Source organism: Lactuca virosa, chromosome 3 (genome assembly GCF_052849685.1).
Source record: "Lactuca virosa cultivar CGN04683 chromosome 3, Lactuca_virosa_CGN04683_v6, whole genome shotgun sequence".
Classification (NCBI taxonomy): Eukaryota; Viridiplantae; Streptophyta; class Magnoliopsida; order Asterales; family Asteraceae; genus Lactuca; species Lactuca virosa.
The window spans coordinates 398163127-398189105 of NC_136428.1; the positions used below are offsets into that span (position 1 = coordinate 398163127).

A 25979-nucleotide genomic window follows, 5' to 3' on the forward strand; every position below is an offset into this window, starting at 1 on the left:
AGTTTAAAAAAAAAAAAAAAGGATTACACTTTCGGGTATGGCATGGAAAGAAGTTAGCTCCATGCACTTTTTACAAAAAATTTATTAAATAAAAATAATCAAACAAACAGTATTTTTGGAACTAACATCTTCTTGATTTTATTTCAACGTATATCATGTCAGGATTATATTAATATATACAAATGGACGACACATATCATGGTAGAATCGGAGTTTTCATAATTAATAAGTGTATTAAATGTTCTTTTACAAAAAGAAAATTCAAAGTAATAGCTCTTAATATTATTTTATTACCAAAAGGGAAAATATTACTTGGTGTTGGTATAAAGCATGAGTATTACAAATGGAATATGCCAATAATTCTCTTGCATCAAAGACTCAATTCCTACACTTTTCTCTAACTGCCACTTCATTCACGCCAAGCATATGCTCTTCAAATATTCTTAACCCAATTGTTGCTAATAAAATCTCACAAAGTTCATATGTTTCATTATATATTTTTTTTTTGATTTTTGTGATGTGGGTATTCTAGATTTGAAGTCCCCTAACAATTCCGATATTTTATTTTTTTTTGGTTTTAATTGATTAACACGATCAAAATGAAATTTGGCAAGAGATTGAAGCAACATGTTCAAGAAACATTGCCAGGGTGGCGTGATATGTATTTGAATTACAAGGATTTGAAGAAGCTTGTTAGGTTGATATCTTCGTCTTTGGAGTATGGAAAATCCGAAGCTCAATTCGTGTATCTTTTGAACAATGAGATAGAGAAATTTAATGTATTCTTCATGGAACAAGAAGAGGACTTCATTATTCGTCACAAGGTAAATTATTGTCTGGATTTGCTTATGATTATTATTGTGTGTATTTGCTATAGACAAGAACCAGAAGATATTTATTCTCCGATTTATTTTATATTTTATATCATATAGATATTCTACTAAAATATAATTTATAATAATATCCAAATGATCTTGATTTACAAACAACTATAATTATTATTTATTAATATTAAATGTATATATTTTTAATGAAGAAGATTATATTGATTTGGCTTCATAGGATCGGTTGGAAACATAAGGTAAAAAAATCAATCTTTTTCAAAGTTCATGTATATCGCAATTAGAGTTTTCTTGTTGGTAAAAAATCTTTAGAATAATTTAGGTGTCAAGAAGTTATTTTAGCTTTTTGTCTTGTATATGGGTTAACAAGAAATCTAAGTTAATCTCAGTGTTTTATTTAGTATATGGATTTATAATTAGCAAGTCAAACCATTTGTCGTGGATCATGACATGACAGTATGATCACTCAGCCAGTTAAAATACCATGTTGTAACATGTGATTAAATTATTTACCGGAAATTTAATTCATCACTTAATAAGTTCTTTGTTTTGTATGGTTGTATCAAATTATCATGTACATATCGAAAAAGATTCTACAAGTCGCTTGATATTTTGAAAATGGTAAGATGACACAACCGTTATCTTGACTTAGTCAATGATAAAAGACCGGTTTTTTTAATTTACCTGTAATTTTTCTTGATAAAATGCAGGAATTACAACAAAGAATAAAAAGGGCGAATGAGAGTGAACCATCATCAGAAGGAGAGTATGAAGAACAAATGGCAAAAATCAGAAAAGATATGGTTGACTTCCATGGTGAAATGGTGCTTTTAGTCAACTACAGCAACATCAATTACACTGGTAAATCAAGAAACAAAAAGTCTACAACTTTGACTATTTCATTCTCCAATGAAATTAATTCTTGGTCAAAGATTAAATCTTTTCTACTGTTATACATTTTTCATAGCGATTATTAATACGAGATCATTGACCCTTTTTTATGGGCCACAAAAGAAGTAAATAAAAGCAATTGGATAAAATTAACCAACTTTATAAATTTTGGATTTTTAACATAGGAATGGCAAAAATTCTAAAAAAATACGACAAACAAACCGGAGGATTGTTGCGTTTGCCATTCATCCAAAAGGTCTTGGAGCAACCTTTCTTCACCACAGAGCTCATCTCAAAGCTTGTGAAAGAATGTGAAACCACCATGGATGAGCTTTTTCCGACAGTGGTAGTGGCGGATGAGATGAAAGAGGAGGCGATCATGACGGTGGGAGAAGGGATTTTCAGAAACACTGTTGCAGCATTGATAACAATGAAAGAGATTAGAAAAGGAAGCTCAACTCAAAGTCATTTCTCTCTTCCGGCTTTAAATTTGCCTGATACCGAGCTTATTCGGTCCTTTCAACCCAAGTCACCCATACCTATTATATAACTTGAAATTTTGGTTTCAATTTTAGCTATATTATTAGTAGACCTCTCAATCACTCAATGTATTTGGTATTAAAAGGTTTCATAGTCTATGGAAATATTAGAACTTTATATTTTAACTCATTATCAACTAGCACAAAGAGTGGGACAATTGAACATGTGATGTGTTTTCTAATGTTGGAGTGTTGCCTTTAATTTGTAACATCCATGTTTTAATGAGATAAATATATTTCGATATTTTTAAAAGGTTTACCTTTATAGAGATTAATTTTTAAGATTGCATGACTGAGTTTAATTAGAAAAAAAGGTAATTTACAAAAGATTGCAAAACTGTGAACGTGATCTTGCTTGCAGAAAACATTTACTTAGATGTTATTTAATATTCCGCATGTTATTTGTCATGATTGTTGGACCTTAAACTGATCCTACCAATCTCATATCACTCCTCCCATGCGAAATTGGATTGGCCACCCATTTGAACTCATGCCTCTAGATGACATCTTAGATGATGATGACAACAGTGATGAAGGTGATGGTAATAATGATTATATAGATGTCCATCAAGGCTCCAATGAAGGTTCAAATGTTTATGCACAACAACCAATGCCAACTATTATTCCTAATGCAGGTGATAATGTTTCCATTTTTGTTCTTCCTCTAATAAACAGGGACACCATAGTTCGAGTCTCAGATGATATAGATCCTCATCAGTTGGAAAATCAATGACCAAATCAAGAAGAGAACTCCTTCCCTACATGAAATATATCAACGGGAAATGCATTAGAAAATACAAGACACAGTGATATGCATATAGATCAACTTGTTTCACTAATCAGATCTCCAACCCCTGCAACAAATCTCTAACCCTTGCCTACAGATGTAACGCCCGCAGATTCGGGCTAGTCAATTTAAAGACAATAAGCATCAAAAATGACTTTTTAATAGAAGATTATTTAGAATAAATAATCTAAACCAAGTTATAGTATATGTCACAAGGGTTCCGTACATATAAAGAACGCTGAAATCTGAGATATAACGAAGAAGTTATGACCCATCGAAGTTTTACGGCAAAACCGGCACGTCACCGGGAATCGTAGAAAGTGAGTTTGCGATAAAATACTTTTTAGCCTAATCGATCTAAACGAAATTCGTAGTACACGTTAAACCGAGAGCGTGCAAAAAAGAACGTCAAAATCTGACTTCGTATGAGAAAGTTATGATTTTTCTATGATTTAGTATAGCAGTGCACAGCCTGAAATTCGAATTTTACATCGATCAATTTTTAGCCGACACAAGCCAAATGATAATTGAAAATCTCATTAATAGGAGCTCAACGATATAAAGACAGACGAAAACGGACGTCGGATGACAAAGTTATGATTTTTTAACAGACTTTATCTAGCTAAGCCTATTAAAATATAACTTTAAAAATAAAGTCAAAATTAGCCGATGAAGTCTAAACGAAATTTATAGATCATGTTGTCGCCTACGCGTGGATATAAAGAACATAAAAAATGGAGCTCGTATGCGAAAGTTACAGATTTTAGAAGATAATTAGTTTTTGGGGTAATCTACAAGTGACACATGACGCAATTTGGGCCACACCTTCTTCCCCACGGCTTGGAACAAGATGGCGACACGTAGTAATGAACGCCATGCGTTCAGCTAGGGAATGCCCTGCGTTCGTCTCTTGAACGCACTACGTTCGACCCTCCGTCCAGCCTATAAATAGAGCTCGTTTCTTCTCATTTTTCCACACCAATTCACTCCAACTCTCTCCCAAACACCCCAAAGCCTCAATATTTTTCCCTAGCACCTCCAAGGTGTTAGAAGCAAGTATCGAAGCGCTGGAAAGCCCCGAGAATAAGAGCTTTCGGCTCAGATGTCCACCCCCCCCTCCCCCCGCGCGCAGAACTTGATTCCTAGCCAAACCCCCCGATAAGTAGATATGCTTACCCTACTTTAAATATAGCTTATATTTAAATATAATATCATTATTATGAACCTATAAATAATATTTATCAGTGATTCAAATTCGTTATACTGATTGAACTACTTACGGGAGAGGTGTCTAGAATGGTCACGTTGGGTTTGGTTGTTGGATTTCAGAAAAGCTATATGCCGAAATGGTTCTGCCTCCCAACTATCCTGCCTGGCTAATCCTTACTTGATAGATCATGAAGTAGACTCTAAGTTAATGATGAATCTAGACTAATAATTAGTCGCAATGAATATTAGACTAAAATCTAGTGGTAATAATACTAGGTTTCGTCGAAGGAAATTATAGTGTTAAGAAGCGAAGCGCTGTCCAAGTTGGAATCATCACTTTGACAAGTGAGTGCATAGTCCCTTTCATGAACATGATTTTAAGACAAGTATTGATTAAAGTATTAAATATATGTCTATGTGCGAATTATTTGATGTTGCCTGAAATACTTGTTAAAGAACATACCTGATAATATATGATGATTTAGGATAAAGAGTAAACCTAAATTAATTATGATGAATATTGGGTAGTATCTTCTTATGAGTACGAGTGAGATATACACGGAGAATAGAACTTTAAAATATGTCATTGATCCGGGAGCATGGATTAGACGTGGTCATTTGTCCTTAGTCCGAGTGTATGGATAGGACATAGTTATTTGTCATTAATCCAGGAGTATGGATTTAGACATAAATAATTGTCCCCAGTCCGAGAGTATGGAATGGGCACATTTATTGATCTAAGAGCATGGATTAGATCCGGGAGTATGGATTAAGTAAAGAGGTAAAATTTTAAGGTCTGAGAGTATGGATAGTGTCGTTGTGAGGATTGACGGAGGGGGGGGGGGGTAAGAGTTGCTTATATATGGTGAAATTGTATATTTTGTGAGTTCTAAATTATATATATATATATATATATATATATATATATATATATATATATGATATAACATTGTGGGATTGAAATCCCTATGTACTCACCAGGTTTCCCAACCTGACCCACTCAGTTTATTTGTATCACATGTGTCGATACGAAGCCACATTACACTGAGAGATTAAGGAGATCACTAGTGTAAATGAATGTAAGGTCTATTTATGTTTATGTTTCTTTATTGACGACGACATCCCAATGTTTTAAAAGGAATAAAATACATTTCTTCGGAAATGCTTTGATAATATATTTATCATGTTTTACTGGGAACAAATTCGGCAACACTTTTTTTTAAAAGATACCCTGATTTTCAAAATAAAGCATAAACAAATCGGTCTTTTCTGGCCGTGAAAATGGGGATGTCACAACAGATCACCATACCTTGTTCAAAGATCTCCAACTCCTTACTTTAGAAAATCTACATCTCTTGTATCCGGATTCCACACCAATTCAGTTGTCCCTTACTCCCTTGAAGGCAGGGCGATCCCACCTATAGGCCAAAGGTGTCCATGGACACCCCTTATTTTTGGATTTTTTTTTGTAAGTTATATAATAAATTTTATATGCACACCTGTTAAAAATTAGTTTAATAGCTAATATATATATATATATATATATATATATATATATATATATATATATATATATATATATATATATATATATATATATATATATATATATTTGGATCTTAGAAGATACTTACCCAAGAAAAACTCTGGTTTATAAATATCTTAATTTATATTTGATTTTTCAAACTTGTTAAATACAAGATATAAAAAAAATATTCTTATAAACCCGTTAAATACAAGAAATTAACAAAGAACTTTGAGGAATAAAATATAAAAAAAAATGAAAATACATAAACCCTAAAAAAACAAAAATCACATAATCTTTACTCATTATCGTCGTCCTCAACCATTCTTAAGCCCGTCGACGTTGTTTGCTGCTCAGCGACACCATCATCTACCACTCTCCAGTGACTGAAAAGCTTGAACTTCATCTTCCTATCTCCATCTACCGTCTCGAACTCTCCCTGTTTTATGTGAGTCTATGTTCAACCCTTTTTCTTTTTTACTTTATAAACTTTGAAACTAGGAATCTAATATAAGTAGTGTAAATTGTTTAATGGACTTAGTACTTAATTGTTTAATAGACTTACTCTCTCTCTCTCTCTCTCTCTCTCTCTCTCTCTCTCTCTCTCTCTCTCTCTCTCTCTCTCTCTCTCTTCCTTTGTTGGTGTGGTTACAGTACCACTAGCATGACATAGACAATATCATATTCCCAAAAAGTAGAAAACATGTTTACCATTACCATTTATCAAATTACATGTACTAAATGTAACGACCCAAAAATCAAGGGTAAAAATTTCATTTTTTATTATAGTCAAACACAAATATCATTTAATCCAAACATTCCAAAAATGTTGCAAATTAAAAATATTTATCAGAGTTCATCCCAAAATCACATATTGCGTAAAACACGGGTGTGTATGCCGTGATCAAACCGGGCCCTTCCTTTCCAAACCAATGACACCTGAAACCATAAACAAAACTGTAAGCATGAAGCTTAGTGAGTTCCCCAGAGCATACCCCACATAATCCACATAACCACATAACCCATATCAATCACATAAACGTATCATCCATATAAGCTAAAGAAGTCATGCATACAAACATATAAGGATGCCCTGGACACCCTCCATGGTCTTACTCCAGGATGTCATGGCACCCCACATGGTCTTACACCTATGTGCCATGGGCACCCCCATGGTCTTACTTGGTGTCACACCCCTAAACTGGAACAATGGAAACGTTCAGGGGTGGAGGACGTCATGTACAGTATCATAACAATGCACAATAGTAAACCAAGCAACAACATCCATTGCATTAATAATATAGTTAATACATGTGTGTTCATTGTATAGTTGTTAGAACAAAGTTCAATTAGAATCGTTAGATTCTATGCAGGCAAACAATTAAGAACGTAATTATGAACACGAGAATGGCTTTGAATGTATCGTATGATTAAAACTTCAACACCTCAGAAGAGCTCGATTAAGAACTTCGACTGTAGAGGTGTTTAGGGTTACAAAACAATAAACGTAATAATCAACAGCATCTAATGCATACATGCATGCATATTTATAGTATAACCCTACTAGATAATCACAGATGGACAGGCCCAATCTGGATACAAAACATAAGCCCATGACGCAACACAATTAAACTCAACAATCTCCCCCTTTGCGTCAATGGAGCCGAAAGCTCACTTTGGTTGAGCTGCAGAAGACTTCTTTATTGTTTTGAACACCTTCGGTATGATGGCCAAAAGATGATAGCGAAACGTAATATACCACCGAAGCATGTCTGTGAAGTTCTTCTTATCTGCTTCCGAGTTCTGCTTGCACCGACGAATGATGTTAATGATGTGCTCCAAGCAGTCGGTTGAAAATAAATGTTTATTAACAAGAGCGAATAAAAATATGTGTGCTTTGCCTTTTGTAAACATCACAGTAACATGTGTTGAATCTATTTGGCCCATCTTCATTTTATTCACATCCCCTGGTTTCGGTGTTGGCTTAACCGTCGGTTTCTTGTTCATGACTTTCGTTATCTCCTGATCCATAGCAGCAACCTCATGCATGTAAGAAGCCAACATCCTCTTCAAGTGCTCCAATATCGGCTCATATTCCCTCAGATTTGTGAGCAGAATGTTAAACAGCAGAATCCAGTCATGAGGATTAAGATTTGGAAGGTCTGCCAGGGAGATCATCGACACCGAGTTTGCTGATCCTCGTGTGATTTTGAAATTGATATTTACAAATTTCCCAGCAGGCGAAGGCTTGAGTACCTTGACCGTAACAATCTTCTGTGCACTCCATGTCAAGTACTGAGGTTGTCCAAACTTTAGATAGAAATCAATAAGCTCTCGGTCAACCTTTGGATGAGGGAAAGGAACTTCAACAGTCGAGTCAAAACAGTGAAATGTGAATGCCTTTCGTGTTATTGGCATGTCGAACTGCGAGTCCTTAGAGTTGTCACAATCAAATGAAGCAACAGGTTCCAACCAGTAAACACTTGGAAACTCTATAGCCTCATTGATAAGTTTTTCTTTTGTCCACAAGGGAAACAAGGCCTTTTTGCAGTTTAAGGCTTCTTCTTCTTCCTTGTTCCTCCTTTCCCTCTCCTCAGCCTCCTTTGCAACCTTTAGATTTTCATCCAACTCTCGGTCTCTCTTCTTTCTTTTGAGAGCCTCAGCAATGGTTTCTTCAACGTCATCATCACTGTCATCATTGATCACCTTCTGCTTGATAAAAGAACCAGAACCCGAAGCTTCATTACCCTTCGGTTCGGTTGTGACTTTCGGTTGAGCAGATTATGTCTTAACGATAGCCCTCGGTTGAGCATGAGCACCTTCTCCCCTTGTTTTGGAGGTGTGAATCTCTCCGAAACATCCTTCATCTCGTGTAACATGGCAAGGGCAGGAAGAAGTTTTGTAGTTAGATGATTCCTTATGGTTAAAGTAAGGATAGGATCATGAGCACCAAGAAGATTGGTCAGCATGTCCTTAACATCCCCAGCACAGCTACGAAAGACGGCCCTTTTGGTTTTCAACAAAGAAATTTCTTTTTCTGCTTGGGCGAGCTGCACTTTCTGTACTTCAATTGTGGATGCTTGTCGGGCAAGATCTTCCTTCAGAGCACTTTCTTTTGCCAAATCAGCGTGAAGAGATTCAAGTCGGGAATTCACCGAACTGTTAAGTGAAGTGTTCTCGGCTTGGATGGAGGAACGCACAGCCTCAAACTTTTGTTTGCTCTTCTTGAAGAGACTTGGAGAAAGAATCCACAGAAGCATTCACCTTTGCTGCATTTGTATCAGCATGCCCTTTAAGTGACTCAAGAAAGATTTGAGTACTATGAACAATCTCAGTAATATCAGTGGTGGCCTTTTGGCAATAGGAGGTAGACTCATTAACAGCTTTGGTGGACTTTTCAATGGACTCAGTGTATTGTTCAAGAGCAGTGTCCAAAAAGGCTTTAAGCACAACACCACTATAGGACTTGCTGTCAACAAGCAATTTATCCAATTTCTCATGAATGCTCTGCAAGTGTTGGCTGGGGATAGGAGCATCATCATCCTCATCGATAAGAAGCCGATAAGGACTGAAGTATGTAGAATCATACTCATCATTAGCACCACCGAGAGTGGCACCGGAATCGGTTGAATTTGAGGGTGAAGGAGGTTTAGTGATGACTGGAGGTTCGGTTTCAGTAGTTGCCCCCGTATCGGATACGTTGACTCCTACTGTCGGTTCGGGAATAGTAGTGGTAGTGGATTGGGAAATTATAGGAGGGGGTAAGGGAGTTGTAGAAATAGGAATGGAAGAAACTGGTGGTGGTGGTATAGAAGTTGTTGTTGGAGATGTGGTAGGTGGTGGAATAGGAGGAACCGAAACTGGAACTGTCTGTTTCGGTGATGGAGGTGGTGTTGGAAGTTTGTTATGAGGAGATTCGGTTGGAGTAGGAGATCGGGGAGGAGTGTTACCTCTCGGTGATTCAAGATGAACTTCCTCTTCTTGATCCTCATCATCGTGTTCTGAACTGGGAGGAGTAGGACTCTTGGACCTTTTTGCCATCTTTTTAAGCTTCTTCGGTTTACAAGAATCCCCTTTCTCAGACTTTCGCTTCTTGGACTTGGCAGTCTTAGACTTATCATCCTCTGTTGGCTCTTTCTTGGTAGTAGTCTGTTTCCCTCGGTTACTAGGCTTGTCCACAGCATCTAGGGCAGCCTGCTGTTCAGGAGATAGGACTCTTGGTTCCGTGGGAGGAAGTTTGCGATATTCAGCTATGAGTTTACTCTCAGTGGAGACACATATGTACATTGTCTCTGGGATAGAACCAATGTGAGGAAACTTTTTGGGATCAGAGATAATGATTTTCTTGGTGTGAAACGTCGCAATAGACGCGACTAGGGCATCCTTCATTACCGGAATATCCAAAGAAGTAATCGCCCTTCGTGTTATGATAGTCCAGAATCGACCACACGAAATTTCTGAATGTCTTGTAGAAATGTTGAGGCTTTGCACCACTTGGGACCAGATAATTGTCCCGTAATCAAGATTGAGACCATTGTAAAGGCCGTAGAGAAGGGTTAGAAAACCCTTACTGGTGCCATCAGATCCACCACTCCTCTCCGCCAAACTCTTGATGAGGAGGGTTAGCAATCTATTCCAATGGGGTGGTAAGCAAGACTTCTTGACCTTCGTAACCGTGGTAAGTACGTCAGTATAGCCCATCTCGTAAAGCATCAAGAACAGTTGGGTAGTGGTGATGAAGTCTGGCGAGATTACAGATGAATCTACAGCAAGTTGTAACTGGGAACAAAATTTCCCTTTTGAAATTGAAGCCTTATGAGAATGGATTTGAAAGTAGATTCTTTCCTTGTTCTTGTCATAAGAGGTAGTAGAGTAAACCTGTGATAAAAGTGACATAGGAATGGCTTCCACCTGTGTTAGGGCTAGAACCAGTGGTGAATACTTCAAACACTCAACCACCTGTAGCATATACGAATCGTACAGAAATGGATTTAGTTCAATAATCATGTTCTGATTTGGCTTTATCGAAAGAAATGTGGACGAAGCAGTTTGATCGTGAACTGATGAAGAAGTCGCCATTGTTGATCGAAGAAAGAAGATGAACAGTTTCAACTTGCCTTGTAATTTGAGAGAATTTGTTGCTGGTAAAAGACAAATAAAATTAGAAACCCTTTATATACTGTTGCCAGGAGAGAGAAAAAACATCATGATAATGACGCGATCACTAAAACGTCGGTTGAAAAAGCGCGATGTGACAGGTTGGTTACTCCCAGGTATACGTCAGCACGCGTGGGTATAGAGACCGTTCACATTCACGCGCCCAAAATTTTATCCTCAATCGTCGTTTGAAATTCAGTATCGCTCCAAGATTTAGGATTACCCCTGTTTCGCCAAAAGATAAACAAAAATCGAACCAACAACAACCAGAATGTTGGAAAATAAAAATTTTCGTGCAATAGAGTGACAAAAGATAAAGAAATAAAGCAAAATGTGTATTGGATGTGAGTGATGTCTCATTAGAAGACAGAAAGCAGGTGATTCCGGGCAAGAATCGCTTCCTTCAAAGTCAAGAGAGACTTGAAGTGTTTGTGTGGGTCCCCGTGAAATAACGATCAAGTATTTGTAGAGAAACATTGAAAGGCTTCTTTTTAATTCATAGGCTTAGGGTGGCTTATCTTCAACCAAATGTCGATTCTTAACATAAGATCGAACATTGGAAGAAGTACTTGTAAGACCAAGGTGGTCTGTTGAACAAGTAGGTGGGATATGATTTATAGTGACTAAAGAAGTGATAGAAATCTCAAAAAGAAAAATAAATTGGATCTTTTTGGGAAGAAAAGCCTTGGTGTTAGACAAATTCATAAAAGATCACTCAAAAATAAAAAATGAGATTTCATTAGGTAACCAGTAAGATCTTGGATATTACAATTCACCATCAATTCTTTGTTGGTGTTGGATTGTGGGTTTCACTCAGCACGTGGTATACGTATCTAAGATCACAAACACAGATTTTGTGCAACCATAAACCTCAGTGGTAAAGACTGAGAATCTCAACGGTTACAGTGGTGAACTGAAAGTTGATGGAGAATATAAGGAGGTTGACTAAAGAACCGAAAGTACCTTCTGCTATAAAGTCATGACTAAGCAGAAAAACTCTTAACTCATTTGAGAAGAGTAAGGTAGCTCTTGACTGAGTTGATTTGAACAGCCTGATTGGGAAGAAACGATAGGTATAGATCGAATCATTAAGGCCTTGCTCTAATTCATAGAGGCTTTGGTCAACATGCAGCAGCATGCTTCTAGGGATCCTTAACTAGTTCAGATGGAAATGATTATACCTGCCTTAGATCCAAATTCTGTTGTACTGGAACACTTGTGACCTAATTAAAAGAACAAGCAAACAAACACACCACAAAAAAATATTTTTGAAGTTTTGAGATTTTCTGAAAAATAATAAAAACAGAAAAAGAAAATATTTTTGGATTTTTGAAGTTTTCTGAAAAATAATAAAAACAGAAAAAGAAAATATTTTTGGATTTTTGAAGTTTTCTGAAAAATAATAAAAACAGAAAAAGAAAATATTTTTGGATGAACTAAGTGAACAAAGAGTACAACCGAAACCTTATCTTAAAAGAATGAAGCGAAATAGACCGAGCGTTCGGTTCATTTCGGTTCCTTAAAATTCCAGAGCCGAAATAGACCGAGCGTTCGGTGCATTTTGGTTCCCGAAAATTATAGAGCCAAAATAGACCGAGCGTTCGGTTCATTTCGGTTCCTTAAAATTCCAGAGCCGAAATAGACCGAGCGTTCGGTTCATTTCGGTTCTCGAAAATTATGGAGCCGAAATAGACCGAGCGTTTGCTCCATTTCGCTTGTCTAATTTTTAGTGAGAGATTTGAGGATTCGGTACAGACTCTGCTTCCATCATTCCCAGGCCTTGTAAAATTTTATTGAAACTCGCTTCAGGTAAGGCTTTAGTGAATATGTCAGCCAGTTGATCAGAGGACCGAACGAAATGTACTTCCACGTTCCCATCTTCTACGTGGTCCTTGATAAAATGATATCTAAGTGCAATATGCTTAGTCTTAGAGTGCTGCACAGGATTGTGACATATCCTTATTGTACTTTCTGAGTCACAATAGAGAGGAATCTTCTTCATACTCAGCCCATAATCTCTTAGTTGACTTTGAATCCATATGACTTGAGAGGTACAAGATGTTGCTGCTATATACTCAGCTTCGGCTGTCGAAAGTGACACACAGGTTTGCTTCTTGGACTGCCAGCTAACTAGTTTTCCATCAAGAAATTGGCATCCACCTGTAGTGCTCTTTCGGTCCATACCACATCCTCCAAGATCAGCATCAGAAAAAGCTTGAATGAAGAATCCAGATCTAGCAGGATACCAGAGACCGAGAGATGAGGTTCGCTTCAGGTAACGGAAAATATTTTTCACCGCCACCATGTGAGGCTCTCTTGGATTAGCTTGAAACCTGGCACAATAACAAACAGAAAACATAATGTCCGGTCTACTAGCTGTTAGATACATAAGGGACCCTATCATTTGTCGATATAGTGTTATGTCAACGGCATGTTTTTCCAGAGAAGGTGTTAACTTAGTGCCAAACGCCATAGGAACCTTCACTTTTGAGTCTCCTGTCATGCCAAATTTTGTTAGCAGGTTCTTTGTATACGCCTCCTGGTTGATAAAGATACCTTCTGGGCCCTGTCTAATATTCAAACCAAGGAAAAAATTAATCGGACCCATTGCGCTCATTTCAAATTTAGTCTCCATCAACTTCCTGAATTCAGCCGTTAAGCTGGGATTCGTGGAGCCGAAGATGATGTCATCGAACTTCTTCCATTTCATCAAGGGCTTCTGTTTGAGGTATGAATCCATGCCTATTTTCGTGTATTTAGTAGATTGATGGAATCTAGGGTTTCTTTACCCTTTCTTTAGTTGGATTATGGAGCATGTGAAGTCCCATTGAGGAATAGTGTTAGAACAAAGTTCTATTAGGATCGATAGATTCTATGCAGGCAAATAATTGAGAACGTAATTATGAAAACAGGAATGGCTTTAAAGATGTCGTATGATTAATGCTTTAACACCTCAGAAGAGCTCGATTAAGAACTTCGATTGTAGAGGTGCTTAGGGTTACAAAACTATAATAATGATCAAGAACCTTTAACTAATGCATACATGCATGCATTATATATAGTCTAACCCTACTAGATAATCACGGATGGACAGGCCCAATCCGGATACAAAACACAAGCCCATGACGCAACACAATAAGACTCAACAATCTCCCCCTTTGCGTCAATGGGGCCGAAAGCTCACTTCGGTTGAGCTGCAGAAGACTTCTTGATTGTCTTGAACACCTTTGGTATGATGGCCAATAGATGATGACGAAACGTAATGTACCACCGAAGCATGTCCGTAAAGTTCTTCTTGTTTGCTTCTAAGTTCTGCTTGCACGGATGGATAATGTTGATAATGTGCTCCAAGCAGTCAGTTGAGAATAAATGTTTATCAACAAGAGCGAATAGAAATCTATTGGCTTCGCCTCTTGTAAACATTACAGTAAGATTTGTAGAATCGATTTGGCCCATCCTCATTTTGTTCACATATCCTGGTTTCAGTGTTGGCTTGACAGTCGGTTTCTTGTTCATCACTTTCGCTACCTCCTGATCCATAGCAGCAACCTCATGGATATAGGAGGCCAACATCCTCTTTAAATGATCCAGTATCGGCTCATATTCTTTCGGATTGGTGAGCAAAATGTTAAACAATAGGATCCAGTCATGAGGATTTAAATTCGGAAGGTCTGCCAGGGAAATAATCGACATCGAGTTTGCTGATCCTCGTGTGATTTTAAAATTTACATTTATAAACTTCCCAGCAGGTGAAGGCTTGAGTACCTTGACAGTAACAATCTTCTGTGCGCTCCATGTCAAGTACTGCGGTTGACCATACTTCAGATAAAAGTCGATAAGCTCACGATCAAATTTTGGATGAGGGAAAGGAACTTCAGCAGTCGAGTCGAAACAATGAAATGTGAATGCCTTTCGTGTTATTGGCATGTCGAACTGTGAGTCCTTAGAATTGTCACAATCAAACGAAGCGACAGGTTCCAACCAGTAAACGCTTGGAAATTCTATTGCCTCATTGATAAGTGTCTCTTTTGTCCAGAGGGGAAACAAGGCCTTCTTGCAGTTTAAGGCTTCTTCTTCTTCCTTGTTCCTCCTTTCCTTTTCCTCAGCCTCCCTTGCAACCCTCAAGGTTTCATCCAACTCTCTGTCCCTCTTCTTTCGTTTAAGGGCCTCAGCAATAGTTTCTTCTTCTTCGTCATCACTGTCATCATCAATCCCCTTCTTCTTAGTTTGAGAACCATAACCCGAAGCTTCATTAGCCTTCGGTTCGGTTGTAACTTTGACTTTCGGTTGAGCAGATTCGGTTTCGGTTTTTACAGTAACCTTCGGTTGAGCACCTTCTCCCCCTTGTTTTGGAGGTATGAATCTCTCCGAAACACCCTTCATCTCGTGTAACATTGCAAGGGCAGGAAGAAGTTTTGATGTTAGATGATTTCTGATAGTGAGAGTAAGGATAGGATCATGAGCACCAAGGATGTTGGTTAGCATATCCTTGACATCCCCAGCACAGCTACAAAAGACAGCTCTCTCCGTCTTCAACAAAGAAATTTCCTTTTCAGCTTGAGCGAGCTTCACCTTCTGAACTTCAATGGTTGAGGCTTGGCGGGCAAGATCTTCCTTTAGAGCACTCTCTTTTGCTAAATCAGCGTGAAGAGATACAAGCCGAGAATTCACAGCACTGATAAATGAAGTGTTCTCTGCTTGTATTGAAGAACGAACAGCCTCAAACTTTGTTTGCTCTTCTTGAAGGGACTTGGATAAGGAATCCACAGAGGCATTCACCTTAGCTGCATTGGTATCAGCATGCCCTTTGAGTGACTCAAGAAAGATCTGAGTACTATGAACAATTTCTGCAACATCAGTAGTGGCCTTCTTGCAAGAAGAAGTAGACTCATTAACAGCCTTTGTGGATTTTTCAATTGACTCAGTATATTGCTCAAGAGCAGTAGCCACGAAAGCTTTGAGCACAACACCACTGTAGGACTTGTTGTCATCAAGCAATTTATCAAGCTTCTCATCAATGCTTTGCAGTTGTTGTCTCATGACTGGAGCTTCATCATTATCATCTGTAGGAAGCCTATAGGGACTGTAGTAGGTTGAAACAAACTCATCATTAGCACCACCGAGAGTTGCACCGGAATCGGTTGAAGGTGAGGGTGAAAGTGGTTTAGAAGTAACAGGAGGTTCTGTTTCAGTATTCGCCCCCGCATCAGATACGTTGACGTTTACTGTCGGTTCTGGGATTGGAGTGGAAGTTGATTGGGAAATAATAGGAGGTGGTAAGGGAGTTGTAGAAATAGGAATAGAAGTAACTGGTGGTGGTGGTGGTAGAGAAGTTGTTGTTTGAGATGAGGTAGGAATAGGAGCAACCGAAACTGGAACTGTCTGTTTCGGTGATGGAGGTGGTGTTGGAAGTTTGTCATGAAGAGGTTCGGTTGGGGTTGGGGATCGGGGAGGGGTGTTACCTCTTGGTGATTCATGATGAATTTCCTCTTCTTCATCCTCCTCATCATTTTCTGAACGGGAAGGATAGGGACTCTTGGATTTCTTCGCCATTTTCTTAATCTTCTTTGGCTTAGAAGAATCCCCTTTCTCAGACTTTCGCTTCCTTGACTTAGCAGACTTAGACTTATCAACCTCAGTTGTTCCTTTCTTGGTAGAAGTCCTTTTTCCTCGATTTCCAGGCTTCTCCACAGCATCCAAGGCAGCCTGCTGTTCAGGAGATAAGACTCTCGGTTCCCTGGGAGGAATCTTGCGATATTCAGCCATAATCTTACTCTCGGCGGATACACACCTGTACATTGTCTCAGGTATAGAGCCATTGTAAGGGAACTTTGTAGGATCAGAAATGGTGATTTTCTTGGTGTGAAACGTAGCCACAGACGTGACTAGGGCATCCTTCATAACCGGAATCTGCAAAGTATCAATCGCCCTTCGTGTAATGAGAGTCCAGAATCGACCACATGAAATTTCAGAGTGCCTCGTCGAAGTGTTAAGGCTTTGCACCACCTGTGACCAGATAATCGACCCATAGTCGAGATTTATACCATTGTAAAGACTGTATAGAAGAGTTAGAAAACCCTTACTAGTACCGTCAGACCCACCGCTCCTCTCTGCCAAACTCTTGATGAGAAGAGTAAGCAATCCATTCCATTGAGACGGTAAGCATGACTTCTTAACCTTCGTAACCGTGGTAAGCACATCAGTGTAGCCCATCTCGTAGAGCATCGAGAACAGTTGAGTAGTGGTGATGAAGTCCGGTGAGATCACAGACGAATCCACAGCAAGTTGCAACAGTGAACAAAATCTCCCTTTTGAAATCGAAGCCTTGTGAGAGAAGATTTGAAAATAGATCCTCTCCTTGTTCTTATCATACGAAGCGATAGTGTAGACTTGCGATAGGAGGGACATTAGAACGGATTCTACCTGTGTTAGGGCTAAAACCAGAGGTGAATACTTCAAACACTCAACCACGTGTAGCATATACGAATCGTACAGAAAAGGGTTGAGTTCAATGATCATGTTCTGGTTTGGCTTGATCGAGAGCAATGTGGACGATGTAGTTTGATTGTGAGCAGATGAAGAAGTCGCCATTGTTGAGTTAAGAAAGAAGATGAACAGTTTCAAATCGCCTTGTAGTTTGAGAGAATTTGTTGCTGGTAAAAGACAAATAAGATTAGAAACCCTTTATATACCATTGCCAGGAGAGAGAAAAATCATCATGATAATGACGCGATCACTAAAACGTCGCCTGAAAAAGCGCGATGTGACAGGGTGGTTTCTCCCAGGTATACGTCAGCACGCGTGGGTTTAGGGACCGTTCAAATTCACGCGCCCAAAAACTTATCCTCAATTCGTCGTTTGAAATTCAGCTTCGCTTCAAAAGATAGGATAACCCCTGTTGCTCCAAAGGTAAACAAAAATCGAACCAACAGCAACCAGAATGTTGGAAAATAAAAATTTTCATGCAATAGGGTGACAAAAGATAAAGAAATAAAGCAAAATGTGTATTGGATGTGAGTGATGTCTATTAAAAGACATGAAGCAGATGATTCCGGGCAAGAATCGCTTCCTTCAAAGTCAAGAGAGACTTGAAGTGCTTGTGTGGTTTCCCGAGAAAATACGATCGAGTGTTTGTAAAGAAACACCGAAAGGCTTCTTTTAATTTATAGGCTAAGGGTAGCTTATCTTCAACCGAACGTCGATTCTTAACATAAGACCGAACGTTGGAAGAAGTACTTGTGAGACCATTGTGGTCTGTTGAACAAGTAGGTTGGGTATAATTTATAGTGACTAAAGAAGTGATAGAAATCTCAAAAATAAAAACAAACTGGATCTTTTTGGGAAGAAAAGCCTTGGTGTTAGACAATTTCATAAAAGACCACTCAAAAATAAAATGAGAATTCATTTGGTAACAAGTAAGATCTTGAATATAATGATTCACCGTCAATTCATTGTAGGTGTTGAATTTTGGGTTTCATTCAGCACGTGGTGTACGTATCTAAGATCATAAACACAGATTTTGTGCAACCGTAAACCTCAGTGGTAAGGACCGAGAGTCTCAAGGGTTACATAGGTGAACCGAAAGTTGATGGAGAATGTAAGGAGGATGGTTAAAGAACCGAAAGTACCTTCTGCTATAAAGACATGACAAAGCAGAAAAACTCTTAACTCATTTGAGAAGAGTAAGGTAGCTCTTGACTTGTGTAGATTTTAACAGCCTGATTGGGAAGAAACGATAGGTATAGATCGAATCATTAAGGCCTTGCTCTTAGTCGTAGAGGCTTTGGTCAACATGCAGCAGCATGCTTCTAGGGACCGTTAACTAGTTCAGATTAAAAGAATCATACCTGCCTAAGCTCCAAATTTTGTTGTACTGGTATACTTGGGACCTAATTAGAAGAACAAACAAACAAACACACCACACAAACAAAACAAACAAACTAAACAAAATAAATAAATAAAATAAAGATTAGAAAAATATTTTTGGAGTTTTGAATTTTTCTGAAAAATAATAAAAACAGAAAGATAAAATATTTTTGGATCTGAAAAAATAATAAAATAAAGTAGCACAAAACACTCTTTAAAAAAATTAAAAGAATAAACAAAATGTACAACCGAAACCTTATCTTAAAAGAATGAAGCGAAATAAGCCGAGCGTTCGGTTCATTTCGGTTCCTTAAAAATTCCAGAGCAGAAATAGACCGAGCGCTCGGTTCATTTCGGTTCCCGAAAATTATGGAGCCGAAATAGACCGAGCGTTCGGTTCATTTCGGTTCCCGAAAAATCTGGAACCGAAATAGACCGAGCGTTCGCTCTATTTCGCTTGTCTAATTTTTAGCAAGAGATTTGAGGATTCGGTACCGACTCTGCTTCCATCATTCCCAAGCCTTGTAAAATTTTATTGAAACTCGCTTCAGGTAAGGCTTTAGTGAATATGTCAGCCAGTTGATCAGAGGACCGAACGAAATGTACTTCCACGTTCCCATCTTCTACATGGTCCTTGATGAAATGATATCTAAGTGCAATATGCTTAGTCTTTGAGTGTTGCACTGGATTGTGACAAATTCTTATTGCACTTTCTGAGTCACAATATAGAGGAATCTTCTTCATACTCAGCCCATAATCTCTCGGTTGACTTTGAATCCATATTACTTGAGAAGTACAAGATGTTGCAGCTATACACTCAGCTTCGGCTGTTGAAAGTGACACACATGTTTGCTTCTTGGACTGCCAGCTAACAAGTTTTCCGTCGAGGAATTGGCATCCACCTGTTGTGCTCTTTCGGTCCAAACCACATCCTCCAAGATCAGCATCAGAAAAAGCTTGAATAAAGAACCCAGATCTAGCAGGGTACCAAAGACCGAGAGATGAGGTTCGCTTCAGGTAACGGAAGATGTTTTTCATTGCCACCATGTGAGGTTCTCTTGGATTAGCTTGAAACCTGGCACAATAACAAACAGAAAACATAATGTCCGGTCTACTAGCTGTTAGAGACATAAGGGACCCTATCATTTGTCGATATAGTGTTATGTCAACAGCAGGTTTTTCCAGAGAAGGTGTTAACTTAGTGCCAAATGCCATAGGAACCTTCACTTTCGAATCTCCTGTCATACCAAATTTTGTCAGCAAGTTCTTTGTGTAGGCCTCCTGATTGATAAATATACCTTCTGGTCCCTGTCTAATATTCAAACCAATGAAAAAATTAATCGGACCCATTACGCTCATTTCAAATTTAGTCTCCATCAACTTCCTGAATTCAGCCGTTAAGCTAGGATTCGTGAAGCCGAAGATGATGTCATCGACATAAATCTGAACTATCATTAGATGTTCGCCTTCTTTCTTTCGGAAGAAGGTTGGGTCAACCGAACCTTGCTTAAATTTCGACATTTTCAGAAAGCGAGTTAAAGTTTCATACCAGGCCCTTGGTGCTTGCTTTAAACCATATACAGCTTTATCCAGCACATAGCAATGATCAGGGAATTTCTCGTTCACAAACCCAGGTGGTTGCTCAACATACACCGTTTCTTCTAGTTCTCCATTCAAGAAAGCGCATTTTACGTCCATTTGGAAAACTTCGAAGTTTTTATGAGCAGCATATGCCAGAAAAATTCTAACAGATTCCAACCTTGCTACAGGAGCGAAGGTTTCCTCATAATCTATCCCCTTCCTCTTGGCAATATCCTTTTACTACCAACCGAGCCTTGTTTCTAATAACGTTCCCCTCTTTGTCCAATTTATTCTTGAATACCCATTTCAAGCCAACCACTGAAGCATCCTTTGGTGTGGGAATCAGCCTCCAAACTCGATTGCGTTCGAACTCATGGAGCTCATCTTGCATTGCTTGAACCCAATCAGAATGATCAAGTGCAGCATTAACTGTTTTCAGTTCGACTTTGGAGATAAACGAATTAAACATGCAGAATTCAACTTTAGAGAATAATGCAGTTTGTTTCGCTTTCAATTGAGAACGAGTGAGAACTTTCTCAGATGATTCACCAATGATTTGTGCTTTGGGATGATCCTTGGTCCATTTTACTAACGGAGGATAATTTGGGTCATAGGCTGGATCCAACTCTGCATTTACTTCCTCTTCAAGTTCTGATTGATCACCTTCGTCAGTTGTATTCTCTTTCTCCCCCTCGACTGGCGAAGTGAAACCTGTGTCAGGATCAGAGTTTTCATCCTCTGTGGGAGTCAGATTCTCCCCCTCGATTGGAATATTATTGGGTGGGTTTGGAGTTGTATGCTCCCCCTCGCCTGGACCCTTATGAGTTGGGGATGAAATTGGATTCTCCCCCTCGAAAGACATTTCGGTTGTCTTTGGTGCTGATGAACTCTCCCCCTTGAACATTGAGCCGTTGTTTGGAAAGTCATTGGAGGGTTGACCACCTGTCGGTTTAGAAGGTTCACTTTCCATTTCTTTGGCAGCTTCATCTATGATCCTTTTGAGATTATCAATTTTGTTATCTGCTGCTTTCGCCTCTGAGTGTGCCGCTTTCTGTGGTTCATCAAATAACCGAATGTACTCTTCAAACAAGTTGGATATTGGAACCGAGACCTGTCCGGATTCAGGAAATATTTCACCTAAGTCACTTTCACTCCTTTGAATTTTCTTCATGTAATTATCGTCAAAGGTGACATAATATGTTTCTTCAATTCGTTTGGAGCGTTTGTTCAACACCCTGTATGCTTTTGAAGTGAGTGAATAACCAAGAAAAATTCCTTCATCTGCTTTGACGTCAAACTTGTTTCGGTTCTCCTTTGAATTAAAGATGAAACACCTTCAACCGAACACGTGGAAAAATTTGACGTTGGGCTTTCGATTGTTTAAGATCTCATATGGAGTGATTGAGAATCTTTTGTTGAGCAAGGATCGGTTCTGAGTGTAGCACGCGGTTGCAACAGCATCAGCCCAGAAGTATAGCGGTAGAGAAGCGAAGCTTAGCATGGTCCTGGCTGCCTCACATAACGAACGGTTTCGTCTTTCAACAATTCCGTTCTGCTATGGTGTATAGGGGGCCAAAAAGTTGTGAGATATCCCCTTGTCAGCCAGAAAATCCTCAAAATCTTTATTCTTGAATTCCAGCCCATTATCGCTTCTGATATTCCTCACTGTCTTTCGCAGCTATACTTCCACTTGCTTGATGAACGTCTTCAGCTTGGGAGTTGCATCTGATTTCTGTTTAAGAAAGAAAACCCAGGTGAAGCGAGAAAAATCATCAACTATGACAAGAATGAACTTACTACCACCGAAGCTTTCGATAGCCGAAGGTCCACATAATTCAATGTGTAGAAGTTCAAGAGCTTCAACGATCTTCGTATTGATGCATGTAGGATGGCTCTTTCTGCTTTTTTTGCCCATTTCACATGCTGCACATAGATGTTCCTTGTCAAACTTAAGAAGAGGAAGGCCTCGAACATGATCACCAAGCACCAACTTATTAATGTCTTTGAAGTTCAGGTGCGATAGCCGTCGATGCCACAACCAGCTTTCATCAGTGTTCGCTTTTGATAGCAGACATATAGCTGGTTCTCCTCAAATTGGGTTGAGATTTAAAGGATACATCTCTCCCTTGCGTTCAGACTTCAACGGAACCTTTTTGGATTGTTTCTCGATTATCTCTGATCCCTCATCATCAAATGAAACTTTTAAGCCTGTTCCCACAACTAATTGTGACACACTGATGAGGTTATGCTGCAATCCTTCCACATACGCTACTTTGCGAATCGAGAAATCTCCATTGGTTATCATCCCATATCCTTTGATTATTCCATACGAGTTATTGCCATACTTCACACATCCACCATCCTTGAGGGACCGAAACTCCCTCAGCTCTTCCTTCCTTCCTGTCATGTGACGCGAGCAGCCACTGTCTATATACCATTCATCATCGAACTGCTCATCACTGATTACCTGCAAATTCAGGCAGATTTAGGAACCCAAAGTTTCTTGGGTCCTTGTGAGTCTTTTACAGAAATAGGAATTGAGTAGAAACATCAACCAAATATGTTCGTTTTACTAGAGTGGTTTGATCTTTTCTTTTGATGGTATACACCTTGATTTTTGTTTTATCTTCTTTAAGTTTTGGTGTATTATATTGTGTGTTGTTAGATGGTTTTGGTGTTTTCTTTTGAATCCTAGGGTTAGCTGACTTTTTCTTATTATGGAACTCAGAATCAAGCTTTCCTTTGCCTTTGATATACTTTATTGAATTTAATTTGCTTTGTGAGTTGGAAGGACCAAAACTAGACTTAGGACCGAAACTTGTCTTAGGACCGAAAGTAGGCTTTTGGTTGTTGGGACCGAAAGTAGGCTTTTGGTTATTAGCCTTGACGTTTGGACCGAAACTTGACTTTCGGTTCGGCGCGCTAGTTTTGGGACCGAAAGTAGATGTTCGGTTCTGAGATTTGGAATAGTAGGAATTTGGACTGAAGTTTTCTTTTCCATTTGGCTTTTCCGTTCCTTTGTCAGTGGATTCTTTCTTAGGAGATACGTAGTTGGGATTTTGAGATTGCCAATGACGTTTTCGCTCATTCAGATTCTTCATGTATCTTTGATTTCTTAAGCGTTTCTGTTCAGCTAACTCCTTCTGTGATTTGTGAATATTGAAGCTAGCCTTTGGCTTCTCCTTTTGAGTTTCGGTTGTCCTTGTTGGAACTATCGGTTCTTTCTTTGGTTCTTCAAGGATTTCTTTAGTTCCACTTGTGCTAGGTTTGTCGAAACTCGAGGGTTTGTTGATGGGTTCAGCAACATATCTTCCTTTAACCCTCCATGAAGTTTGCTCAGATAAGCCTATGGTTTCATCTGCGTTGTCAATGGGGGCTGACCAGAATATAATCGTCACACCCTTCAGCATTGTCTTTGTCGACCAGGATTTTCAACGCTGCTGTTTGTTTTGCAGTGACTCCTGTAACTGCATAGACCTGATTCGGCACTGTTTGAACTTTTTGACAGGCGAGCGAATTCAACCGAATTTTCAGATATGAGGGGTTTCTCATTCTCGGTTTCGCTTTTCATAAACTTAGAGCAATCAACAACGTCTTCCACTGAGATTTCGCTCATCTCACTTTCCTCATCAAATTTAGACGTATTTTCTAAGTTCATTTTATTTTCAGAAATTAATCTGGCGTTTGAAGAGTCAAAAGATTGAATAGTTTCAGACTTTATTTTTAACTTATCATTTTCATCTAAAAGATTTTTGAGCATACATTTATGTTCCTTAGAGTCAATGAAGGTCTTTATCTTGTCCAGTCTGATTTTGTAAGACATGGATGTCTCTTCTGAGGACACTATTGATTCACACTCAGCGATGACCTCATCCTCCTTAAATTCAAGGAAGGGCAATATCATCTTGTGAATCTTCCTCCCTATCTCACAACTTAGATGCAATTGAGTAATATTAGTATATAAGCGCTTAGCAATCAAACAAAAAACATTCCTTTGTTTTAAAAACTTTAAATGGTCTCTTTGCAAATAAATACTTTCATCCCTAGCTCTATTTAATTCCGCCTCCTTCAGCTCAATCCACATCCTTCTCTCCTCACTTTTTAAAGACACCCTGCTGAGTTGGTCAGTTAGGATAGAATTCGCTAAGCGAGTTTGCATGAGACTACCACTTAAGTTAGAAAATTTAAATTTTAATTCTTTTAGTTCTTCTTCATAATCTATTACTGGAACTTTAAGTGATTCAAGGATGGATTGTACCTTTTTGATCAGCCGATCGCAGTCGTTGATCTTTTCACTTACAGGCTTGGTTGCAAAACATCTGTCCTCATTCAGGTTCGGTTCCTCACTTGCACTTTCGGTTGAGGCACCAGCTGTGACCATCAAACATCTTCCAGCCGAACGTACATCCTTTGCCACATAAGCTCTTCCATGAGTGGGCTTTCTCACCTCTTCATCTTCAGAATCGGTTGACCAAACTTCAACGCCACCGAACTCATCTTCATCTGCATTCTCCTGCACAATTAAGGCATTCATAGAACTGTTAGTCGCCTTCTTTTTCTTGATCTCTTCCAACTTGCGCATGTAGTACGCCTCATCATCTTCACCATCTCTTTTCTCAGCCATTTTCCTCAGCATGCAATCTTTGGCAAAGTGGTTCTTGCCGTGACAGTAATTGCAGTCAAACCCAGAGTCTCCTGCAAGCTTGCTCTCCTTCTTGTCTTCATCCTTTTGAGAAGAGATCTTCACTTCATCCTTCACCTTCTCAGAACTATAACTTCCCTGCCAGTTTCGGTTCTTGTTGACAGGGAATTTTCTTCGTGCAAACTTCTTTGGATTGGTGACCATTATAGCATACTCCTCGCTTGTAAGGTCACACTCAGACATATCGGACTCTTCTTCTTCTTCTGCAATGCTTTTTCCTTTTGAGACAAGGGCCAGCGATCCCACACCAGAAACTACCTTCGCTTCTTTGGTTACTACACTTTCATGGGACTTGAGTATTCCCACAAGTTTCGCTAGTGAGTAAGTTTTAAACTGTTCATCCGCTTTCACGGTTGAAACCACAGCCATCCATTCTGGTCTCAGACCGTTCATGAAGGTCACCTTCTGCTCGATTAACTTTCTTTCTATTCCATGCTTGATCATCTTACTTAGGAGATGATTGAACCGATCGAAAGTTTGTATGAGTTTTTCTTCTGGTTTCTGTTCGAAAACTCCAAATTCTGACAGCAGCAAGGTTTGAATGGAGTGTTCTAGATCTTCATCGGTTGAATAAAGTTCTTTCAACCCATCCCAGATTTCTTTTGCCGTCGTGCATGAGCCAACCAACCGAAAAGTGTCAGATTGCAAGGCGAATCTGATCATTCTCATGGCCTTCACGTTACACAGCAATTTGTCTTTCTCATCCTGTGGCATCTTCTCTACATCCGCCACCAGCTTGTTATATTCCTTTTGGGACTTAACTGTCGTGTTCGTTCCTGAGTGAACAAACGGCCCAAGTGTGATAGCTTCCAAGATGAGATAGCCATTGTCTTCAGATCCAACCACGTAATCTTCAAAGTGATGTGCCCATACTTCATAG

At 38.9% G+C, this 25979-nt stretch overlaps 1 protein-coding gene across 1 annotated transcript; it reads left to right on the forward strand.

Annotated features, from left to right (window-relative positions):
- Positions 1 to 450: 450 nt before the first annotated feature.
- SPX3 (SPX domain protein 3) lies at positions 451 to 2516 on the forward strand. The gene is made up of 3 exons (XM_079082051.1): positions 451 to 824; positions 1553 to 1703; positions 1919 to 2516. Exons 1-3 carry the CDS (start codon positions 600 to 602, stop codon positions 2281 to 2283), a joined length of 741 nt encoding a protein of 246 aa, XP_078938177.1. The 5' UTR covers positions 451 to 599; the 3' UTR covers positions 2284 to 2516.
- The last annotated feature ends 23463 nt before the right edge of the window (positions 2517 to 25979 follow it).

Excerpts from the sequence above, each read along its gene's own strand:
- SPX3 (XM_079082051.1), top strand. The coding sequence starts at position 600 with ATGAAATTTGGCAAGAGATTGAAGCAACATGTTCAAGAAACATTGCCA. Across the intron at positions 825-1,552 it reads ACTTCATTATTCGTCACAAG|GAATTACAACAAAGAATAAA; the intron begins GTAAATTATTGT and ends GATAAAATGCAG. Across the intron at positions 1,704-1,918 it reads CAGCAACATCAATTACACTG|GAATGGCAAAAATTCTAAAA; the intron begins GTAAATCAAGAA and ends TTTTTAACATAG.